Genomic DNA, 24,869 nt, shown 5'->3' with positions numbered 1-24,869 from the left:
AAATTAAAGGGGAAACTGGAATAGAATCACAGCAACTTACAGGAAATGCGCCCCCCCCAGACCTGTTGTGGTTTTAGAGACACTGGGGAGATGGTAGGGAGACCCCGTTTCCAAGGGAAGCGGGCCTTTTGAGCACCCCGGCCTGAACCACCTGCGTTCAAACAAGTGTGACTTCGTACCTGCTTTGCTTCAGTTCCTTTACCTATAAGCTCAGTGTGGTGGCACCCACTTTTCCGAGCGTCCCATCCTCTAGGGCTGAGAAATTAGTGTTTATTAGGAGCAGGGAAGAAAACGTGCCGAATGCCATCTGAGTGCCTGCGTGCCAAACACCATCGGCCTTGCTGGGGAGATTAAGAAAACCAAAACTGGCAGCACCGGGTAACTTCACCAGGATCACAGCAGAAAGTGACAAGTGTGAGTTTCGAGGTGCAGGTAACTAAGTCTCTCACGTGCCACTCTGTGGACTGGGCGAGCATCTCTATCTCTCACACTAACCTCTTTTTCAAAGTGAAACACTTCAAACTACCAGACAGAGCCACCTAAGTGACAGCACCTGTTAGGGACCAGCGACAAACAGGTGGACTCTGGAAACTTTCCTTTTGGGCTGAAGCCTTAGATCATAGTCCCCTGGTGGCACGTTTAATACAGAGCCAGGGTGCAAAGGATGCTCCATCCTGTTGGAGAAACAGGTTTATACACTGGCTCCTCAGAATGAGCAGCACGTCTCACTCAACTTCTGATTCACTTATTGTCAAAGATATTTTAAAAACATTTTAGGTTTAAGAGCAAAGCAGGGGCAGATTTAAATGCTGGTGGGGATAATATGCCATGTAGACTTTTCATCTGTGACACATGCAATTTCAAGAAAATGATTAGAACTGAAATTAATCTCCATATATACAAAAGAGATCCTTGCTGGATGGCAGTGGCACATGCCTTGAATCCCAGCATTTGGGCGGCAGAGGCAGGCAGGTCTCTGAATTTGAGGCCAGCCTGTTCGACAGAGTGGATTCTAGGAGAGCCAGAGCTACACAGAGAAACCCTGTCTCAAAAAAACAGAGAGGGGGTGGGGGATGGGGGAAGGAGGGGAGAGCCTTAATTTCTAATCTGTGAGTGGACTATGGATCTAACTACAGCACCAGCAATATTGTGTGTGTGTGTGTGTGTGTGTGTGTGTGTGTGTGTAAACAATCATGTGTCACTGTATAGATAAATAATAGTGAATGTGCAAATACACATGTATACAGGTGTATAAACACATGCAAAAATGTATATGCATGCACACATGAGGATGTATAGATGCCTTCTAAATATGTGTACATATATATATGTATAGATCTATATGTGTAGATATATCAACATTTTTAGGTGTGTTTGCATGTGCTATGGCAGCATGTGTATGTACATGTTTTCATGTGCTGGGGTACATGTGCTTGTGTAAATGCTTGTGTATTTGTGTGTACAAGTGTATGGAGGCCCAAGGTTGTCATCAGGTGTTTTCCTCCATTGCTCTCCACCTTATATATTGAGGCAATGGCGCTCAGCCGGACCTAGCGTTTGCCAGGTCAGCTAGTCTATCTGGCTGCTCGCTCTGGGGCTCACCTGCCTCTGGGGCTTGCCTGCCTCTGGGGCTCGCCTGACTTTCCAATGCTGGGATTGCGGGCCACTATGCTGGCCTAGCTTTTCCATGAGTGCTGAGTGGCTGAACTCCAGTCCTCCTCACACTTGTATGGTAAGTTCTGCAATCACAGAACAGTCTCCCCAAAACACTTTTAAGCCTGGTCAGTTTGTAATCCTGACGGTAAGAGCGTAATCGGAACCAGACCCTCAGGGCACATGGAGGCTGTCAGAGTAAAGTCAGCTGCCACACAGTCTGATCTGAAATTGCTCTCTAAATAATCCCCCCTGCGCATACATACAGGTAAGAATGCAAATGATCCCTCTTACATGACTGATTGAGATGCCCATAAATGGAATACCATATATTCATGATCATGTTTCAACTGTGTGCGACCTGTCTCATAGGCACGCTGAACCAGTGTAGATGGGTTAGTGCTAGTCCTAGGCCACAAAAGCAGGCTTAGCCTACTTCAGTGCACCTATGAGACACATCGCACACCTTCCTCCGGCCGAACCCTCTCGTGTGCCCCTCCTTGCTTTTATTCAAATTTGTGGCCTATATTTTCTAACCATTGTTTCAGGTATCTCTCTAGTAAATAATCCACATTCTCGTGATGCTCAAGACAGAGCATCTGAATCCATGGGGTATCTCACAGATCATGCCAAAACATGGCTAACTTCTCCCACTGAGTAATCAGCCAGCTGAGGAGCCCATTTCAGGTCTAGAATTAGCCACAGCTTTGGGTGGTCAAGCATTAGGGTACTCTGTGTGTGCACTTTCTCTCCTAAATGTTGTAGACTTCATGTGCTAAGGTTGTTATGTATTTCTCTCAAACAGATGGCCGAGTAAAAATTTGGGTTTATGGCGTTTCGGGTGGCAGTCTTCTTATCATGATTTTCCTAGTATTTACTTCCTATCTCGTTTGGTAAGTACCAAAGAATGAAAACTGTATACCTCCTGTTTTTGTGTGTAGCATGTTAAAAGGAAACCATATTTTTTAATATTGATGAAAGTGACAGGATCTCCAGATCATTAAAAAAATGAGAAATTATCAGTTGAAATATGGGATCTTTAACAGTATTGGCTTTTTTTTTTTTTTTTTTTTTTTTTTTTTTTTTTTGGTTTTTTGAGACAGGGTTTCTCTGTGTAGCCTTGGCCGTCCTGGACTCACCTTGTAGACCAGGCTGGCCTCGAACTCACAGTGATCCGCCCTCCTCTGCCTCCTGAGTGCTGGGATTAAAAGCGTGCGCCACCACGCCCGGCTTTGGCTTTTTGTTAATATTAGAAGATATTAAAAATATGTCTGGGCACTTTTGCACTTAGCATTTGATTTGGAATATGGTCTTATCACTGTGCATATAAGACATCTCCTACAAACCAGTGCTGAGTTCCACACTCAAGGATCTGAAATTAGTTACTTTTGAGTGTGGCCAGGACTTCTGCACACATGTAAACTCCCCAGACAATTCTAATCAGTTGCCAATCTGAGAACACCACACTAAATAATTCTAGTTATTAAATCATTCTTAATTATTATTAGTTCTTAATCTGGCTTGTTTTGAGAAATTGGGGATACATCAAACAGTTGCTCCCCCCTTGTTAATGCACTTCAGATAACAAAGAGACCATTAACCGCTCACATCTAACGAGCTGTCCATTCCAGGGCCCCTGCATTGCAACTGACTGTCAGCCCTACTGCCTACTCTCTGGAAATTCTAATTAGTTTATTGTACAGAATATATTTTAGTTGATGAGCAGTTCTTGAGACTACATACACATAAATAAATTTGAATATTTTAAAGCATGTGAAGAATATCATATTAGCTTCCAAAGCAACAGTTTCAAGAAAATTTTTATGAGATCAAAGTGTTATTTGGATTTTTTTTCCACTCCCAACTGAGATATTTACATTCCTCGTCTGTCCCGTAGAATATTTCTTGAGAATTTTTCCTCAAGTTTTAATTTTGATTCAAATCTGTATATTTATCCTCAGATTCTATTTCCAAGGCTACACAGACTTTTACATCTTTGTTTTTTCGGTCAGTTAAAATTGGTGGAAAATCAGCTGACTTTATCCCCTTTGCCACCTGTAGTGATCAAAATTGAATTCCTAGAAATAAGATTTCTACCCAGCTAGTATTTCCAGAGTGTTGTAGTGGAAAGCGCTGTCTCCGGCAGTGATCCACCCTGCAATCAAATGATTGGACCAGCTTAAGGGTTTCAGCTGATAAGTTTGGCAAGCACTGCGGACAGCTAGTCATAATGAACAAATGAGGGCTGGAAAGCTTCTAGGAGTTTCAGGGTCTACCGAGGTACCCGCCGCCAGAAGAGGTTAGAAAGGGGACGTGCTAGAAGTCATGGGAGAGCACAGGAAGGTACTTACGGTATATAAGACAATGCTCTTCAAGGTTCCTGATGGGCCTATAAAAACAAGTGACATCCTCGCCACCCAGAGCCCCAACCCCAGTGTAGATTCTGCTGTTCCCTCTGCACTGTTATACCCAAGAAATTGAAAACTGGCATGTAGTTGTTAATATTTATGCATGTAGAATATTCATGTAAGCCCATGAATACATTCTTCGATGTTTTCTCCCTTCTTTACAACTTACACATTTTAAAACTCTAGTCCACTCTTCCAGCGGCACGCATGTAATATATATATATATATATATATGACTCCAGGCCTGGCATTCTGAATTCTGGTGGTAAGAGGTTTTTTTTTTAACCAATCCCTCCTCTGTGTCTGTCTCTCTGCCTCTATGTCTCTCTGTCTCTGTCTCTCCCTCTCTATGTGTATCTGTCTGTCTCTGTCTCTCTTTTTCTGCCTCCCTCTCTGTCTCTCTGTCTCTCTGTCTCTCTCTCTGCCTCTCTCTGTGTGTCTGTCTCTTTATCTCTCTGTCTCTGTCTCTGCCTCTCTCCCTCCCTGTCTGTCTGCCTCTCTCTATCCCTCCCTCTTACCTTTCCCCTTCCTCATTCTCCCCCTTCCTCTGAGGCTCCAGAAGAGGAGGCTGATCTAAACTCAATTTGATCTTGCCAACACTGGGACTAAGAGTATACCACCATGCTTGTTGAGAAGATCCAATTACAAAACATCAGTAGAATTTCTTCTCCCTTGTGTGTTAAGTGACCTACTCACATTGCATAAAAGACCCACGTCTGGATTTACACACTATTGTTCCTTCATTCTGTGGCCTATTGGTCTTCCTAAAACATACCTCCAGTGACCATCACCTCTCTCCTTTAGCCATTAGTAATGCCTCATTTTACTAATGAACTCAGGTTCCATTGTCTGAAGTCTTTCCTGACCAGAAACCAAACAACTCTTAATTCCATCTTCTGCTATTCCCTGGATCCTGGACTGACTAACGTGTGCCACATCAATGCAAATCATTTGTCTTGATTGTCTCACAGCAGGAAAGTGTCTTTTAAAATCTGACCAGCTTAAATCTATTTTTCTATTTAGATTAAGTTTTTAAAATGTTTACTCAAGTATTTAATCAAGATGTTTAATCACAAACTCAATCCCAAAGCCTGTGCCATGTATCGATATTCAGCTTGAAGTATCGGCTTCTCTCATTTCGTGGTAGTGGCAGTTTTATGCGTTGTTCACGTGTGCTCTCACACCTGCCACTTGCCAATCCCATCTGCTCCTCCATTGACAATCAAGTCTACTCTTTCCTCTGTACCGCATTCATTTCCACACACACACACACACACACACACACACACACACACACACACACGGTTGAGATACTGTGTGCCGATCTGTGTCGCTGTTTCAGATGTTTTATCCCAACAGCCAACTCTATCTGGTCACATTTCTTAGGCCATTGTAGTTGTCCTGTGTGTTTGCTTATAACATCCACTAAATAAAACTTTTCCATATAACAAAGGTATTTCTCACAGTTTAATCCTTCTGACCCTTTCACCAAAAAAAAAAAAAAAAAAACCAAACAAACAAACAAACAAAAAAAACCCATAGTTTTGACTAGCTATTGGAGCTTAACCCATGCTTCCAGTAAAGCTCCCAGCCTTTCTCCTTTTCTTTTTTTTTTTTTTTTTACCTGAGTGTAACTTTTATTTAATTTTTTTTAATACATTTTTATTAATTTATACATATTACATCTCAGTTGTTAGCCCATCCCATGTATCCTCCCATCCCTCCCTTCCTCCCACTTCCCCCCCCTACTCCCCTCCGGGGGAGGAGATCCCCCTTTCTCCTTTTCTAAGAGGCTGGAATAGCTTGTCGGTGTCTCCTTTCTGTGGCATTTACTTCCTGCTGACGTTGTGTTTGCATAGTTGTCCTTTCCACTTTACGCCAAAACACCTGAGGTGTCATACGTTCTACAGGTAAAGTGAACAAGCCACAGCCCTGAAGAAACACGCTTGCCATTGCCTGCCTCAAAGGAGCTGCCTACAGACACCCAAATAGATGTTTTCATGGCAGCTCATTCTATTAAAACGGCTTGCAACAGCATTAAAGGGTGACAGTTTAGAGATGTTCTATTTTCCACCAAAATAAAAAGTTTATGGTAGTAAAATGTCTACCATATGCCAGGGCTTAAACTTATACTTTAAATGAAAGCTCTTTATAATAAAACTTGGAAGAACTTTTGAGAAAAGCTGAAAAGCAGTCTCCCTAAGCACTCCTTTCGGTGACGGCCTTCTGAGCACCTGCCATGAGAGTTGGGGACTTTGAAAGGTTCCCTGGCAGTAAACATCAGAGAAGGATTTGCTGAAGCTGCTCACTAGGTGAGCTTGGAGTTAACCTGAACACCGTGCCGGGAAGACACTCTGGTAGCTGTGCCCGTACTGCCAACACATCTGGTAACAGCTTCTTCATCGATGGTTGAGAGTGCTGCCCCGCCTTCCAATGGCTTTTCCCTCAAAGGCAGCTGTCCAAATGAAAATGTCCGCTGCTTCCATCAAACTATGCAACGAGGGGTGTTCCTTGTGGGTGCCATTCCAAGGCACTTATGAGTGTCAGCCTCTTGCCTGCCAGTCTGCTTGCCTTTACTAAACATATATGCATTTACCCTCTGCTAAAAATGCATATATTCTCGGAAGAGGTCACTTTAAAATGTGTCTCCGATGTTCTCTCCCAGGCAGGACACTTTGCTTTGTGGCCCGATGCTTTGGGTGACTCTGTAAGCAGTAGTGGCTGTCCAGAGCACTCTGCCAGGCTCGGCAGGAGAGTGACATATGAGGGGATAGACACTGGCTGGGCGCCCGTAGTGGTGGATTTTGTGCAAGCCTTTGTGGTTCCTCAGTTTGCTTGGGGATGAAAGGTGATTATGCTTTTCCTGACATCAGAGTTTAGGGATAAAAAAAAAAAACATGAGAGGCATTTAATTTAAAGAAGACATGCTCCAAAAAGCAGAAGAAAAGGGAGCCAAGATCTTCAAAGACAGGCGTCTTAGCTGATGGGCTTTCACTCAGAGGCCATGCTCACCTGTTCTTTTAGGAGACTTTTTAACTGGCCTAGAAGTTTTATTAAACTACAGCTGCATGGGGGGCTGTATTAAAGAGTTTCCAGATTAGCGTTAGGAGGAATTTCATTTGTTTTAAATAACCCAAAGGTTCTCAGATCCTAGGCATTCATAATTAAGACAATTGGGTTCATAGGGTCCATGGAACACACACTATGAAATGACTCACAGACAATGGGTTTCTGGTCTCAGGGACTGCACGCCATCATGGCCCACTGAGGTCGCCACCCCTCCATTGTCTCAGAGGTGGACACTGTGCCCAGAAATCTACCTATGGAAGCAGACATTAAAAACCTCGGTGCACATTTTGAGTAGAATTTTCCAGGTCCTATTCATAGAGCCTAGTCAAGTTTACATGCCTCCCAGGCAGTGATTTTTTATCTCCTCATACAAATCTAGCCATTGCTGTTTCCGGTCTTCACTCCCCAGGTCCCCAGCTCCCGTGTCTCTTCAGCTAGGAGCACGTAGCACGTACAAAATAAGGGCAGACTTCCAAAAACGGTTTGTAGGTTCCACGATTCTCCACCCTCTGTCCCCTATTCTGTCACACAGAGCAGGGATAGGGGGACATCTTTACTATTACTTCAGAAGAAAGGTGTCACTTCCACGACATCCCAGCCTCTCCTTTGGTTTTCTTACTGCCTTTAAACACATGGGTCAGCATGCCAAGAACCCTGCTTGAAGCCAGCTTTATTATTCACGCTAGAAGCTCCACCCAGCTGCAAAGAAAGCCTCAGGAATACACTTATGATTCAAGTGGACGAAGTTAAATTGGATGCTAGTTAAGTAATTGTGCAATGCCCCTCTGAGAACTGGAGAGGGCCTGGAAGGCAGGAAATGCCGAGCTTATACTCTCCTTGCAGAAGACACTAAATCAAGTTGCCGCCCGCCCTCAGCTTCTCTGCCTGGGAGCTGTTTGCCTGCAGCCTGTGCCCAGATCCTCCATGGGAGCCCGCTGCACGCTGGATGAGGGCCCTTGAAAGAATGTGTGGTTCCATTCAGTGGAGCTTCGGAAATAATTTTTAGCTCTTTAACTCCTGTGGCTTGCTTCAGACATCAATCAGAAAAATTAATTTTGCTCCTTAAATTAGAACTTGAGCATTTTAAATTAGGAAATCCTTCCTACCACTGGTTCTGTCAAACTTACATCTTCAAATAAATTCAGATAACGGGACTTTAACCATTGAGCGAAAGAAGCTAGACACAAAAGGCCACAGCCGGTGGACTTCATTTCTGTGAGATATCCAGGATCAGATTAAGAGATGCGTAGAAGCAGAAAGTTGATTAGCAGTTGCCAGGGAACATGAGGAAACAGGGGACACTGCTCAGTGATGAAGATGCTCCCATGACAGATGGCGATGACAGCAGATGACACAACAGTAAATGCTACCACTGCATTTTATAAACTAAAATGTTTAATTTTAACTTAAATTCAGTCTGGATATAAAATCCAATTTACTTTTCCAGGCAAAGAGGAATGCCATTTCTAACAAGTACCTCTCTCTCAAAGTAGTTCTGGGACTTACTGAAAGAATAAATATAAAATGTCCAGCGTGGACTTGGCACTCAGTCTGAACTGAATAAAAATAAATAATAGATGCTACTATATACCAGAACAGTGAGACAGAGAGAGAGAGAGAGAGAGAGAGAGAGAGAGAGAGAGAGAGAGGTCGGTCCCTGATGAGGACAGAGGAAGAGGGCTAGCCTCTGAAGATGTGACCAAGCCAGGCTCTGGGAAGAAGGGGGTTCTGTGTGGAAAAGGGAATATACAACAAAATTTCAGTTATAAATGAGAAACAAGAATAAAAGTACATGGTGCATGGCCGTGTGGTTGGTCTTTCAGGGTATCCATAGGAAAAACAGCTTCCTTCAATGTGACAAAACTGTCGTTCACAGACTGAGGACCAGGCGAGGGTGGTTTTATCGACAACTGGTGAACTTGTTCTTCTAGGTGACAGTGACTTGGCAACGAAACACTAGTTTTCAGGCCAGAGCAGAAATATGTTTGCTTAAAACCAAGGCCAGATCAAGACACAGGAGCTTGGCTGCCCCAGCTGCTTAAAATGCTAAACCTCTGGGATGCTGCGAGAGGCCACGGTAGCTTAGGAATTAGTGAACAACAGATGTCCACCTTGTTCTGTGTGTGTGTGTGTGTGTGTGTGTGTGTGTGTGTGTGTGTGGCAAGAACAAATCCAGAAAATGGTCCTTCTCCTCAATCCACTAAGCCATTTTTTTTTCATTTTGAAAATATGGTGGTTTATATTTTAAAAGAGTTAATTTGAGGAATACATCCATACACCAGAACAAACAAACAAACAAACAAACAAACAAACCACCCTGCAGTGTCTAATCATGCTGGCTGCATATACCCCTATACTATGGACCCAGCGAAGCTCGACTCAGCTTAGCTTGGGAGAGCATGAGCTATCCTGCTCACACCAAGGTAAATCTTCCCACAGTGCACTCCATTGATAAGAGGTACGTGACATATTCAAAAGAGAAAACTCCTATTTACTGATAAACGAGCCATTTCTAATTTTTCCACTCGAATTTCTAGTCTTCAAGCTTGTCTTTGGCAAGTGAAGGAAAGCTCTATACCCTTTACTTGAAAAACTCTCTCTCTCTCTCTCTCTCTCTTGTTTTTTCCCCCTTTGCAGCAAGAAGCCAAAACCACATCAAAGCACACCTCGCCATCAGAAGCCACTCACCTTGGCCTACGATGGGGACTTGGACATGTAACTTGACAAAGGAATCCAAGTGTAGACATCAACTGCTGCCTTAAATGCTTTCTCTTTTGTAGCTCCCAGACTTCTCAGTTCTTTGAGGAATCTCACAACGTGATAACTCGGGCAGGAACAACTACTGCAAAAGTCATAGCGCCCCTCAACTTCGTTTGGACGTGGAGTCAAGGGTTACTGGGTCTGCCGTTTTTGTTTTCAAGTTGTTTGTGGGTGTGAGTGTTTTAATTTATTTTTTTATTATTTTATTTTATTTTATTATTTTTCTTTTTTGGTTTTCCCAAGAGGCCTGAAAACCCTTCTCTTCCTGTTTGAAAATGAGAGGAAGAAAAACGTGAAGGATTTCGCACAGACTTGAGTAAACTTGATCTTCAGCCGCATATTGACAATCCACGGGGAAAGGTCTAACGGAGGCATTCACTGTACATGGCGTCTGACACTGTATTGTTATGCACTATATTAGTGCAGAGTCCTTCTCCACATCCTTCAACATGAGTTTTCTAGAGTTTACATTGGTTTGAAAACTTGTAAATTGGATTGCCTATTTTCATGAACACAGAGGAGAGTGGTTACCCATTTCAGAAGTTCTCTGAGTTTTTAACCTTTAAATATTATATTTTATTTTGTAGCCAGGGGATGATGGCACTTTGTGGGCGGCATCTGTTGAGACGTAAGAGTGTGTGTTAGAGCTGGGCTAGAGTAGAGTGGGTGGTTTCCGGGTGAAATGTCTACTGATTGAGCTGGAGAATGAGGTAGATTGTTTGATAACTAAATCTGTATTTTAACAAAACACTTAGCTGTGTAGATATAGCATCAACCACACACAGTTGTAATTCAGTTTAATGTTGACCAAAATATGCTTTTGTAATTTCAATTTTCTTATCTGAATATTTATAAATTATTTTGAACTTAATTATCTGACCTCATTTAATATACATTGAACACCAATCCTGTTTGTAGCAAGTCTTGTTTTTATAAGGTTTCAATAATATCTAAAACAACACATTAAAAAAAAATGAGGCCATTTTATGAGCTAATCGTTTGTAATCCCGGATGTTGGAAGTAAGAAGGTGCCATTGTGTGCTATGGACTTGTCTTTATAACAAATAAAGTGCTCAAAAGACTGTAACATTGGCTGGTTTATATTTATTTACTTCCAAAGCCCTGGGCTTTGACAGAAATAATTTAATACTCATTTCCCTGTGCCACCGTTTTAAGGATTGGCAGATAAAAATCACTGATAGAGAAAAAGAAGCCTTGGTTTCTCAGTGTTATCAACTGTGCCAAGATATAGGCGTCAATCACTGACACTGAGCAGTGTGGAAGATTAGTAACCCAGATGATATCAGACCAACCAACTGCTGTAATCCTGCAAACTCTGATATGTAAATGACCCAAGAGAGCTAAGAAACTGGTAAAGGCAGAAACATGCGAAGGAGCAAACCAGGGTGTTTTAATTTCCATGGTGACATCTGTTAACAGATAAGTAAGCCTTTGATAATTGCTCTTACCCATGCAGCCATGTTTAACAGGAAACAGGACGTGAAAGAGATTTGTTTACTACCAACACTCTCAGAGCTGGGCTTTCTTTCTTTAGTTTCTCTGAAATATCATGCAGGCTCAAATTAGCTCAAGCGCACCTACCTTACTGCCCTGATACTGCCTTTCACTGCCCATGTGACTCTTGACAGGAAAATAAATTATAACCAAAGATGGGAGATAAACCCTTTTTAAACATGCATGTTGCTAGTAAGCATGAAAGCCCGTTATTCAGTAGCGTCACAATAAATCCTGTGATTAGCACTTTAGAGCACATTCAGGGTTGGGGCCCTGGGGTCATTACATGTCCTCATTCATTACAGATTCAACTGTTATAATATATATTGAATTTGCATTAAAATATTAGATTTTGCACATTTCTGGCTTGGGTAAAATTGTTTCTCCAATAATACAGAATTACACAAAATGGGTTTATTTTCATTTACTTACATTACCCACACAGATTCTAATATAGTCTATCCATTTATTAAAACAATACATATTTATTGAACATCCGCCAAAAATTGGCACAGTGCTCAGAGGTACATTGTTGAATCAATAAAATATAGTCTTTCCTGACTTTTATAGTACTTTAATATTATGCCGCAAAGATTTAAAGACAGGAACTCTACCCTGCTGTAGAAAAGACAGCCAAACATTACCAATACAAATACATCCCGTGAGCTGACATCAGCTCCCACACTTTATCCACCAGGTATATCAGTACTTTATCTAAATGAAGCATATGACTTGTAAAACAAAAAGTTAATAATAATTTCACTCTATGTAGTTCTTTTGAGTATAAAAGGGTATGTCTAAAGACAAGAAGTATAGAGCCACGTAGTAGCTACTGGCCTTAAGTCATCTAACGTCTCCCTTTCAACTCACTACTATTTCCTGCTACAAGAACAAAGCAATAACATGACTCCTAACACCACGCTGCTACGCCCATATATCAGAGCATCGCTGAACGCTCATCGCAAATGCTTCTCCTTGCAGCGGACAGCAGTTAGCACGGAGACCCACAGCTGCTCCGCACAGAGAACGGCACCTTGAAGCACTCAGCCTTAAGTGGGACGTCTTCTCCAGCCACTCAATTCCTCATAGATTCAGGGATCTATGAGGAAGAGGAGACAGAAAGATTCTAAGAGCCAGAGGGGGTTGGTTGATGACTGCAAGGAAACACTGTCCAGACACAACAGGGCTGAGGCACATATGAAGTCACAGAGACTGGCAGCAGGCACAAGGCCTGCACAAGTTCAACCAGACAGGGCCTTGACATGGAGAAGGGGAAGTGTATACAACGTCCTGCTTCCAGTCAAGATGCCGTTTATGACAGGTACCTTCTGAGGAAGGGAAATCGGATTTCTTCAACGGAGTGTCACTAGGTATATCAACCACTCTCCAGGGCAGGACACAGGTCCAAAAGTAGTTGGCAAACACAAAACAGAGGCCATCCTGGGTTTTGAGGCATGTGTGTGGTTTGTTTTTGTTTTTGTTTTTTTGTTCGTGTGTGTGTGTGTATGTGTGTGTGCACTTTTTGTTTGTCTACTGTGACCTTTGCTCTTTTCTTTGGTTTTTTTTTGGCGGGGGGAGAAAGGTGAGTAAAAGAATATGGAGTCGGATGGATAGGGAGGGAGGGGAGAGTATGGTCAGAATATATTGTATATATGAAAAATTATTAAAACAATAAAATGACCTTGAATAATGAAGATCTGAAGAAAGCCAATTGTGTATCACTGAAGGCACACAACACACGACCCAGGTAGGTAGCATGGAGATACTGCATTTGACAAGAAAAAGGTCTTTTTTACTTTTGGTTTAACTTTTTTAACTTAGACATTTCAAACAAACATATGGATTTCTAGCTTCCCTGGAAATTTCAGATTTTCGTTACCACTTTCATAGTAACATAAACGCTGTTATCAACGGACTGCTGGCCAACTCTTCAGGAAGGGCATGCAGCCTCCTCATCGAAGGTATTTCCAGAATATTTAATGTACACTGGACATGTTTTTCTTTTCTGAACATAACTTGGAGACCTAGACAAGAGACAAGAATGGACACCATGTCCAGTCCCTCATAGGTTATCTGTGGCCTTTTGTACCAGGGGCAGTGTGGATCCTTACATCTGAGATCTGAGATTCTATGGCCCACAGAGCTGACTAGACTACCCAGAAAAACAATTACCGCCACCTTCCCTGTTGACACATACAATTGACAGCCTCTGGCTGGTACCAGCCTCTCCTACTTTTTCTGGTTCTCTCTCTCTCTCTCTCTCTCTCTCTCTCTCTCTCTCTCTCTCTCTCTCTCTCTGTCTCTCTCTCTCTCTCTGTCTCTCTCTCTCTCTCTCTCTCTCTCTCTCTCTCTCTCTCTCTCTCTCTCTGTCTCTGTGTGTGTGTGTGTGTGTGTGTGTGTGTGTGTGTGTCTATCTGTCTGTCTGTCTGTCTGCCTGCCTGTCTGCCTGTCTGCCTGTCTGCCTGTCTGCCTGTCTGTCTGTCTCTCACAACCTGAACCTGTTAATTATTTTACATTATAACATACTGTTTCTTTTGTCTTCATATTAAGATATTTACCCCATTGAGACAAGAATCTTATTTTTTTTTTCACTAAACTACCTCAACTATTTGCCATATGATTGGTGCTCAAGGAATGTCTGTGGAATAACTACATGAAGTATAGAAATGAATAGTATTCAGTGCACAGCCACAGTGAGTGACTTATACCGTATTCCTGATGCCACAGACAGCTGCAGGAGGTTGTCAAAGAGTGGGGTGAAATGACAAGGCCAGGCCACCGTAGTTCCAACTTCAATATAACCCAGCTACAGTAGAGCTTCGCTGCCCCCTGATGTGTTGGAGCACAGCAGCGTTCTGATCATGCCTAACACAGATGCTCAGATAGCGGTTTCGCCCTGGCTTGAGGAAAGCCAAACTAGAATGGCCTCATCCATTGATGCTATTGGGTTCTGTGTTATCCTTGTCTATGAAATCTCATAAAATTTGTGCATGTGACAATGGATACCAATTAAAATCTGTTAATATGCATTTTCCACACAAAAAAAAAGATTCAGAGCTACTCCTAAGATTGTTCAGCTCATTAGAACAATTTATTAAAGTTTCCTGTGATCTTGATAGTGATATAAATGAATTCATAAATACAATCCTGAAGGATTGAACGCAGAATACTGAGAAAAGACTTTGGGAGAACTAAACATCTGGCTACACGTTGAAGAATCAAGTCATTTTGTTGGAGGTAAAGGGAGAGGTGGTTGATCATTTGCTGTCCCAAAGATTCAAGGTTATTTTAACAGTCCTTCGGGGGAAATGTGACTAAAGATAAGCATCACAGTGCTGGGCTGGTCCAAGGATGCTATTTCATCAGGTCCTTCATCAAGGAGAATGAACCGACTCGGCTCCCCACATCTCTGAACACCCGGAACTCAGTGGCTAGAGGCTTCCTCCAAGTGGGTGTATAGTCCATGTCTACCAAAGTGCAGCCTCAGAAATACCATTCTAGAAGTGGGAATTAATCATGGGCGCTATTCAACCACTTAATTAAAACTCTTCCCAAATTCAATGTTTGAGGAACTAAGAAGCTAGGGGAATTTAACCACAAGCCCACTTATCATATGTTTCCACGTGTAGACAAATCAAATCAATTTCTTAAAGTGGCACTGGGCCTTCCTTTGTTTTTTTTTTTTTTCCTTTGTTGTTCATAAAGAAAATTGAACCTACTTAAAGGATTACCAGGATCAGAAAGCAAACACTATGATTTAGAGGTTACCAAGCTTGCTTGGTTCAGGGGCCCTCAGTTCACCAGTAATCCTGTTGCTGCGTTTGACATCCCCGTGCCAGTTCTAAACTGTTTTAAGATTTGGCCATGCCCAAAACAAAAGCATAATAATTCATGGCTTAAGAATACAGTAGCTTTTTTAAGACAATAAATTAAGAGAGAACTGCTGCTTTATTTAACTTTTAAACAACCACAATTTTCAAATTCCTAGACACCTAAGTGACTGTGGGCTCCTGCAGCCTTCCAGACCTGCGAAGGAGACCAGCCACCGCCCCCTTATTTCCTGCTCTCTATTGATTTTCATCACAGCGGTCAATGATAACCAGCTTCATAAAGATGTGACATCATCGGAAGAAACGTGCTATAATCCCATGTTGAAATATGAACTACCCCAAGCCAGTAGTTTACCACAGTCTGACAGATGGCTCTGTTTTGGTGTATTATCTTCATAAATTTAGAACTGTGGATGTAATCCTCGAGAGACTTTTGATACATAGCCAATCAGAGCTATATTTCTGGGTGGCTGCAAGTGCATGATGGTGTCAGATACCCATGTCGATTTTCTAGAAGATTGTTTTTCATCTGAGGGATGAATAACTGCTTAAGTCTCATTTTTTGTTGTTGTTGTTGTTCATAAAAATACAACTTCAATTTATTTCTCAAATCTCCAAATATCTCTCTATCAAACCTATTGATTTGCTACATAGTTAAAACACAAAGGGAGCAGTAAAGGGATGTTTTGCACATAACCACTCATCCTTCATAAATGAATTGCATGCGAACATTTTTTATTGAGATTCACCTTAAAGTGGGAAAACATGCTTTATTCGTTCCTAATTTTTCTACTACCACACCCTTTATTGCTCATCACCCCTAGCAAGTTGGCAACACAACTACATGTCCTGGATTGCTTTCTACTTACACAATAAGACACCGAGCAAAGCCAACTGGAGGGGCAGAGGGTATATTTGACTTATGGGTTATAGTTCACCATCAAGAGAGGCCAAATCAGGAGCTCAACGCAGAAACCTGGAGGCAGGAACTGAAGCAGACACCATTGAAGGCCTTGGCTTCCTATTTCTGCTTTGCTCATCTCTCTTTATCTGTGCAATAAAGAACCACCTGCCCAGTGGTAGCATCACCCACAGAAGGCTGGACCATCCCACATTAATCATTAATCAGAAAGCGTCTTCATAGACTTGCCTACAGACCAATCTGATGTTGGCTATTTGCCAACTGAAGTTCCTTCTTCCCAGATGACACTAGCTTGTGTTAAGATGGAGAGAGGAAAAAAAACAGCATCATATATGACAGAAAGGTAATAAGAGAACATTAATTTAGAACAACATATAGGATGCCGTGAGAAATTGCAGACCAATTGGACGAATGGGACCTAAATAATGAGAGGAAGTTGCAGTTACTAATTGAAATCAGATGGATCCAAAGCCATCAGCATAAAAATAATTTTAAGACACTTTAGGATTAACTCTGTGATAGAGCACTTGTCCAGTAGGCATATGGGCCTTGGGTTTTGTACAGAGCCATCCCTCTGGCCCCTAGTATTTTGTTTCTTTGTTTGTTTGTTTTATTTTTTAATATTTTTTATTTTATAAATTTATTCATATTACATCTCAATGGTTATCCCATCCCTTGTATCCTCCCATTCCTCCCTCCTTCCCATTTTCCCCTTACTCCCCTCCCCTATGACTGTGACTGAGGGGACTTCCTCCCAGCCAAGAACAATACAGGCTGTAAACTTCAAACCTCTACCGAGATCTAGCCAATGGACAGGCCCCTGGTGTTTTTTAATAGAGCTCAGTGCTGCTTCCCTTTCTTTCTCCTGCTACTTTCCTATTTCCTGAATTCCAGTGCCCACTCTATTCCTTCACACCTCCCTTAAGATCTTCCCCCTTCGTGATCCCTTTTCCAGTTTCATGATCTACACACACACACACACACACACACACACACACAGAGAGAGAGAGAGAGAGAGAGAGAGAGGCGAGAGAGAGAGAGAGAGAGAGAGAGAGAGAGAGAGAGAGAGAGAGAGAGAGAAACAGAGACAGAGACAGACACAGAGACAGACAGACACAGAGACAGACACAGGGACAGAGAGACAGACAGACACAGAGACAGAGAGAGACAGAGACAGAGAGAGACAGGATCAGAAAGAAAGGGGGAGAGAGAAAATTTTAAATTTAGGTTCTGCATATGTGAGTCAACATGCAGTATTTGTCTTTCTGAGTCCGGCTTATCTTGCTTAACATGATGATCTCCAGTTGCATTCATCTTCCTACATTTGCTGTGTTGTTGCTTTTCTTTTTGCAGTTTATTTTTGAGGTTATACCTTAATTACACCCTCTCTCTCTTGTCTTTCCCCCCTCCAAACCCTCCCATGTACTACACCTCATTCTCCTTCAAATTCGTGGCCTCTGTTTTTCCCACTAGTTGTTATTGTTTGTTGTATTATGTGTTTGTATATACATACATATTTCTAAATATCATCATTTGAGTTCATATAATGTTATTTGTATGTATGTTTTCAGGAACACTTAGTTGACACTGGGCAACCAGTTGATTTGCTCTTCCCTGGGGAGGAAGATCTCTCCCACTCCCTGCTTTCCTCAGTTGCCTAGGGGTTCTTTGTGTAGGTCTGGGGCAACTTTGGTTTTTCTTCATCCAATTTGGCATGCCCGTTGGTGTCATCCCTGTGCAGCTTACCTTTGGGAAGTCATGTAACTGAGTCTTTGCGGGGGTAGCTTCTGATGTTACTAGGAAACACAATCTCATCGCAAACTCCCTGATCCTCTTTCAATCTTTCCACTCTCTCTTCTGCAATGTTCCCTGATCATTAGGTGTGGGAATGTCTTGTAGATATATCCATTGGGGATATATACTCTACATTTGACTGACTGTGTTTTCTCTGTTGCAAAATGAGGTTTTCTTGATGTCAAAGAGACGTTCACCTTTCTTTACAGGTGCATTGGCCATGTGCTCCGTATTTTATTTATCCTTACCTGTTGATGGATACCTGGGCTGTTCCATTTCATGGATACTGTTTCTATTACAACAATAAACATGAAACAACAAAAATCCCCAGGCTGAGTTGTTTAGAGTTTTTAGATGCATGTGTCAGTGGTAGAGTTGGTGTGGTAGTTGCATTTTTAGTTTTATTCGGAAACACTACACTAGTTTCAGAAGTGTCTGACACAGTCAGCATTCTTACCACTAGAGTATATGGGTTCCTTTTCTCCAAAGCATCCTTGTCAGCACTTAATATTTAGTTTCTTGCTGATAGTAATTCTGACTGGGCTGATACAGACTCTCAAAGGCAGTTAATTTGCATTTTCTCTAACGGCTAAAGATGAAAAACACTTTCAAGTTTTTATTGACCACTTGTATTTCTTCTTTTGAGAATGGCCTGTTCAGTTCATTAGCTCATGAGATATTAGATGGTGGTTAGATATTTTGTAGGATTTGGTGTTAATTCCTTGCAGATATTAACACACTACTGCTGATATGCAGTTAGCATTTTCCCTGTTCTGTAGGCTGCCTCTTGACTAGTCATTGTGCCAATGTGTTTTAGTTTCACATAATCCCATTTGTCAACTCTAAAGATTATGTCCTTTGCTATTGGAGTCCTGCTCAGAAAACCTTCATCAGTGTCTCTACTTCAAAGTGTTTTGTGTATGGTTTTCTCCAGAACTCTTATGGTCCCAGACCCTCCATCAAGTCTTCGATCCATTTTGGTAGATTCTTATGTAGGGTGAGAGACATCAGTCATCTACTTTCATGCTTCTGTATGTGGAAATCCAGTTTCCCCAGCACCCAGCACATTTGTTAATGATGCTGTCACTTCTCTGCTGGGTATTCCTTTCAGACCTGTTAAAGTGAAATGTCTGCAACTTGTACTTTTATTTTGGAGTCATCTGCTTCATCCCACCAGGCTACATATCTGCTTCTGTGCCAGGAACATGATGTGTTCTTTTGCCTTTTCCACTATGGCTTATAACATAATTTGAGATTGGGTGTTGTGAGTCCTTCCTTGATGTAGGTTGCATTATGTATTTACAGCCTTTTGTGCTTCTATATGAATGTGAGGATTGTTTTATTTCTCTGGTTCTGTGAAGAACGCCATTGGAGGTCTCGTGGGGATTACATTGAGTCTGTACTTTGCTTTCAGTAATGTAGGCATTTTCACAACATTAAATCTGCCTGTTATGACCTTACGAAGGTTCCATCTTTTAATATCTTCTTTAGTTTCTTTCTTTAGAATCTTGAAGTTGTTTTGCAGAAGAGTTTTGCATACTTCTTGGGTGTGTATCTTTCAAACACGACAATAATCACTATTGTGTCCCAGCCTAGGATTCAGAGAAAATAAAAATGTTTTTAACACTGGATTCTAATTCTAACTCCTTACCTTCCTAGATTTCCCTTAAAATTGTCTTTATTCCCTCAACATATGGAAATCCCAAATATTTGCCATGCTAAGCCTCTTTGACATTGACTAATATGATACTACATTTTACCTTACATATCTGCCTTAAAGAAAGTGAGTAAATTTATAAATTTAAATGTTTAATAATTATACCTATATAGAACCAGGGAAAACAAAATATCAGCATTTGTTACTTTGGAGGTTAAAATGTTTTTCTCTAAATCTCTTGGGCTTGGCTTTACAGTTCATGACAAATGGTAACTGTATGCACCTCTGGAAAGTTTAAATAAGATGTTCTTGCAAATAGTTGATAGAAATCCTAGGCTGGGTGTATGGCGTGCAAGTGCACAGAGATAGATTTATTTGAATTCAGTTCAAATACAGAATTGATTTTCATTCCAAACAGTGCTCTGAAATGTACATTATGGCTTTATTCAGTTGAACCTGTTATACCACTTGATCCTCTGAGATGCTAATGTACCTGCCCCAGCTTCCGTGTATGTTGACTGAGCTTCTTTGGTAAAACGATCTCAATCCCTTTCATACAAAAAACTAAGATGACCTGTAATGTATGCTACATATGTTAAAGCATGCTGGTTCCTGGAGGCTGGAGGGAATAACGGGCTGCCCTTGGCTCTCTTAAGAAAGACAGTCATTCCTACAACCTGCAGGATATATGTCTAAGCACAGTTTATTAATAGATACTATGAAGAATCTCTCATGATAGCAAAAGTAAGAGAAAATCATAGCCCACAATATGTGGATGCCTTCCTATAACAGGCTTGCAGCTTCAATTGAATCCTATGCCATGCTGATGGCCTCCGAGAGATCACTGTCTTACCTGGCTGTGGCCCATTATAGTCTGCTTAGCCGCAGGTTGTGGATTTGCATCACCATTAAGGGTTAGCTTCACCAGAAAAGCTGAAGCTGTCATCAACAAATTCTGGGCTTATAGACAGATCCATGTACAAAAGTCACCATGCCCCAGGTAGTGTAATGTTGTCATGATGTCTCAGTACATTGTCCCAATATTCATTGGCTAGCCACCAGTGAGTCCTACGCACAAGCCATCAGAGTGCCCTGTATTTTAGGTGGTCACCCCAGAACACGTTCATAATATTTCTACTTGTCTGTAGTCCGGCAATTGATCAAATTAACCAATATTTTTCCATGAGTATCTTATCCAACGTGTCTGTGGTGTTGGTACCTCTCACTCAGATGTGCATTAAGCATCGGGGGTTAGAATTACCAATATACTCTCCTCATGGCCAGCAGGACCCTGTTTTATCAATTCCAGAGCTACTATGGGTCAGACCATTCAAGTCTTTCTTTGAAGAACCAGATTCTGAAAAAGCGTATGCAAGAAACAGTGTTAGCATAGAGATGCAGAGATGCTTCAGAGACCCCACTGTTTTATCTATAGGTAGTGGGTTTTCGGAGCGTTTAGACTCTACTGTTGAGATGAAGTGGAGTGGCTGGCCGCAGACACACAGGCTTTCTTCACTCCCTCCTTTGCCTTTGCATAAGGGAATGACTAGCCCCATAGTTTAAGAAAATACACTTCTACTGGTGAGATGCTTAGTTTTTAATCAACCTAACGCAAACAAGAGCCACCTAGGAAGGGAGCAGCTGAGGCATTCCCGCCATTGGATTGGCCTGTAGACAAGTCTGTGGGGCCTTTTCTTGATAATGGTGGGTGTGGGAGGAGCGTTTTACAGCTGCTGGTGCCACCTATGGTCAGGTGGTCCTAGATGGTATAAAAAAGGAAGCTGAGCAGGCCAGGTAAGCAAGCCTGCAAGCAGTCTTTGTGTAGCCTCTGCATCAGGTCCTGCCTCCAGGGTCCTCCCTCGACTTCCCCCAGTGATCGACCGCCACCTGCAAGGTGACCTAAGCCCTTTCCTCCCCAAGTTGCTTCTGGTCAGTATATATCACAGTGACACTTAAGCAAACCAGACAAGTTGTGGTTATTGATTTATTCGCTTTTGAAAATGTGCAGTCGATTACATGATATGAAATAGTATTGAAGTCACATAATTCTCCTTTTCCCCCTTTACATATTCGCTTTATCTTAGATACTCTGTCATATTTAAAATTTAAATGTATATAGAAACTTGTCTTCCACAATGACATATCTGACCTTTTTCATCAGTTCTAACAATTCTATTTCCTCTGCCTCTGTATGCCAAAGTCATGTTTAATGCACTCTACTCTGGCCAAGAAGCGTGTTTGATTACATTCTCCAGCCGGCACCCAGGCCAGTAGATGTTTTCTTTCATCAGTTCCCTAAAGGGATACTTTTTTCCTTAGTCAATATCTGGAAGATTCATTCTCATCAATTCTCCCACCTTTGAAGTGTCTATATCACTTTCTCCTTTAATTGATTTGGCATAAATCTGCCTAATATTTCATAAAGACAGACTATATACATAAATCTTTTTACCACTTACCAAATTATAGAGCCCTTTATTCTTTTTCTTAATCTACACTACCTGCTCTTTGGGACTTTATAGAGACATTCTAGAACCCTCCACTATTGGAGGGTCCACTGTTACTCAGATCCCATGGTTCCTCCTTTCTTGGGTTAACCTATTATTTTATTTAAGAATGCCTTGAAGTCAGTTTTTCAGAAAAGTTATATGAAGCAGGAATAATGAACGAGAAGTCGACGAGTGACTCTGAGGTTGCTTTCTAATAAAGCTGAAGGAGAGAAGACTTCATATTGCTAGTCTACGCTGGCCAGACATCTAGCATGAGGTTGCTTTCAACTCACTATTTCTTGGGAAACTGCTCTGTTGCTATGTTCAATTTGATTTGATGGCACCCAGTAAGGGTGATTTCATTTTATAATGCCTTGATTTTCTGGAGCTCGCTGCAGGAGTTCAGTAGAAAACAACTTCCTGTACATTTTATTTATTGTCTTGCACACTGTCAGGTAGATCTGTACACTCAGACTACTATAGAAATAAAAGATGTGATTCAAGGTTCACATAAAAACAGTTTGATTTCTACCTGCTGTCATTGTGTGGTCCACTTAAGTAAAGATTGACATTGTGTTGTACATATATACAAAAAAAATCCTATAGGAAGCCTATGGAAAAGATGAGTTATCTCTGCCCAGGGTCCAACTCCAGCATCAGCTTGCAGCTGTATGCCTGAGCCAGTTCGGGAGCCAACAATCCATCTCCAGGCAGGCTACCAGATGAGTGTGGCCCTAGCTAATATTAGGATTTCAACACTGCAGAATTCAAACCAGAATCGCACCTCCCCTAAGCACTCTGGGTGGAGCAATGAGAGTGGTGTGCAAGTATGGGGGGATGGAAGGACCCAGAGGGTTCAAGAGCCCCACAAGGAGACTGTCAAGGGCAGGGGCAGCAGATCTGGACCCAGGGGTGGGGCTACACAAACTGTTGCACCAACCAAGGACAGTGCATGCAGTAAACCTAGACTCCCTGTTCAGATCTAGCCAATGGACAGCTCATTCTCTACAGTTGTGGGGATAGTGGGAACTGCCTCTGACATGAACTCTGGTGTCCCTGATCCAACACTTCCCCTTGGTGGGGAGACCTGGCATCACACACAGGAAGGGGAAGCAGGCTATCCAGTTGAGACCTGATAGACTGTGGTCATATAGCGGGGGGAAGAGGTCCTCTTCTGTCAGAGAGAAGTCTAGGGGAGGGGAATAGGGCAGAAAAGGGAGGGAGGTTGGGAATGGGAAGATACAGTGAGGGGATAACATTAGGGATGTAATCTGAAAAAAATATTTAAAAATTAAAATTTAAAAATTAAAAGAAATAATATCTTTCAGAAAAACCGTCAATTTTTATTATAACTTTTTTAAAAGATGTTCCTAAGCTGTAAAAGTAACTTTTATTCTCCTGGCTCAGTTGTTGTCTAGGAGGCTTACTGCCTCTATCTGCCAACCTAGGCCTAATCCTGGAAGCTTCTACCCTCTGTACAATCTAACATAGGCCTAGAATGTTTTCAGTCTCTGAGACTTACTGCTTAGTAAGCTCACCCTTACTTGCTCTTTCTGAGCTCTGGGGTGACTGGTTCAACTCAGCTGTTCTGGTTTAAACTCTTCTCTCAGCTGACTAATTTAACCTGTCCTCTCTATCAGCCCAGAATTGTTCTGCTTGGCCTCAAACTAACTCAACAATCTGTTCTAATCTTCTGGCTTTTTGTTTTTTGAATTTTTCCATCTTCACCTGAGTTCTCTCTCTCTCTCTCTCTCTGCAACCCATCTCTCTATTACTGTCCTGGTAAAACGTGCCTCCTCTCTCTGAAAAGCTGCCTCTAAGTAGCTTCCCTTTTCACTCTCTTCTCATGAGAGTTGGGTGTATTCTATTCTGTCAAATCTTCTTTGATTCATTACCTTTTCTGTCACTCAATTAGACATCACTTTCAAACATGGGTGTTTCATTCTACAAACTAACTTTACTTCTGTGTCTGTATCTAAGCTTTTCTTTACCTGATACTTGCTCTAGACCAGGCTGGCCTTGAACTCAGACCTGTTTGCCTCTATCTCCTGGATTAAAGGCATGTTTGTATCCAGCAGGATCACACAGACCTAGAAGATCTTTGGAAGTGATCTCTTGCCACAACAGCTATGTTTTGACTTAACATTCTTCTACACCAAGCTCATTTTTTAAGCCATTAATGTCTAAAGTATTTTGTTATGCAGCAATAAATCAACTAATATACATGGTACAAAGTTATTGTGAACAGAGAATGGAATACTAAAATGTTCACTTTGAATCAGGAACAAAATGAAGAATCCTTATGCCCCCATGAATTTTCAATAGCATACATAAATAACAGCCATCAGCCTAAGAAAATGGTGTGGAAAGTTACAAATTGTTGCTATACATTCTCCCCAAATGTCTCTGAATCAAAAGCTTGGTTCCCAACCCATGGTGTGGCTGGGAGGTAGTAGAATCTGTAAGAAGCAAGGCCAAGTCCAATGTCTTCTCTTCATATGATATTAGGAACTTGGCCTCTCCTCTTCCTCTTTGCTTCCCAGTTGGCATTAGGGGAGCAGCTTGCTCCATGTGTACTACCCAATAGTGTGCCTTGCCTCACCACAAGACCAAAGGCAACAAGGCTAAGAGACTGTGGGCTGAATCTCCTAAAATCAAGAGGCCAAATAAATATGCCTTCCTCTTAAATTGAACATATCATGAGGGTTTTTTGGTGTATGTAATGTGCTTGTTCGTGTGTGCCTATGCAATGAATATGTGTGTGAGTCAAGT

The 24,869-nt window shown here is 41.8% G+C and overlaps 1 protein-coding gene across 5 annotated transcripts in view; it reads left to right on the top strand.

Moving 5' to 3' along the window:
• THSD7B (thrombospondin type 1 domain containing 7B) overlaps positions 1-10,977 on the top strand; it is an 837,579-nt gene extending 826,602 nt beyond the window's left edge. For all 5 annotated transcript variants that reach the window (XM_084778453.1, XM_084778450.1, XM_084778452.1 and 2 more), the window contains 2 exons: positions 2,459-2,546; positions 9,768-10,977. In XM_084778453.1, the coding sequence (XP_084634579.1) occupies positions 2,459-2,546; positions 9,768-9,849 (170 nt within the window). In that variant the 3' untranslated portion in view covers positions 9,850-10,977. The remainder of the gene's footprint in view (positions 1-2,458; positions 2,547-9,767) is intronic.
• Positions 10,978-24,869: the final 13,892 nt, after the last annotated feature.

This window comes from Acomys minous (genome assembly GCF_964271855.1).
Source record: "Acomys minous genome assembly, chromosome: 1".
Taxonomy (NCBI): Eukaryota; Metazoa; Chordata; class Mammalia; order Rodentia; family Muridae; genus Acomys; species Acomys minous.
Note: the sequence above shows the minus strand (reverse complement) of the source record. Positions and strands in the feature narration are given on the sequence as shown.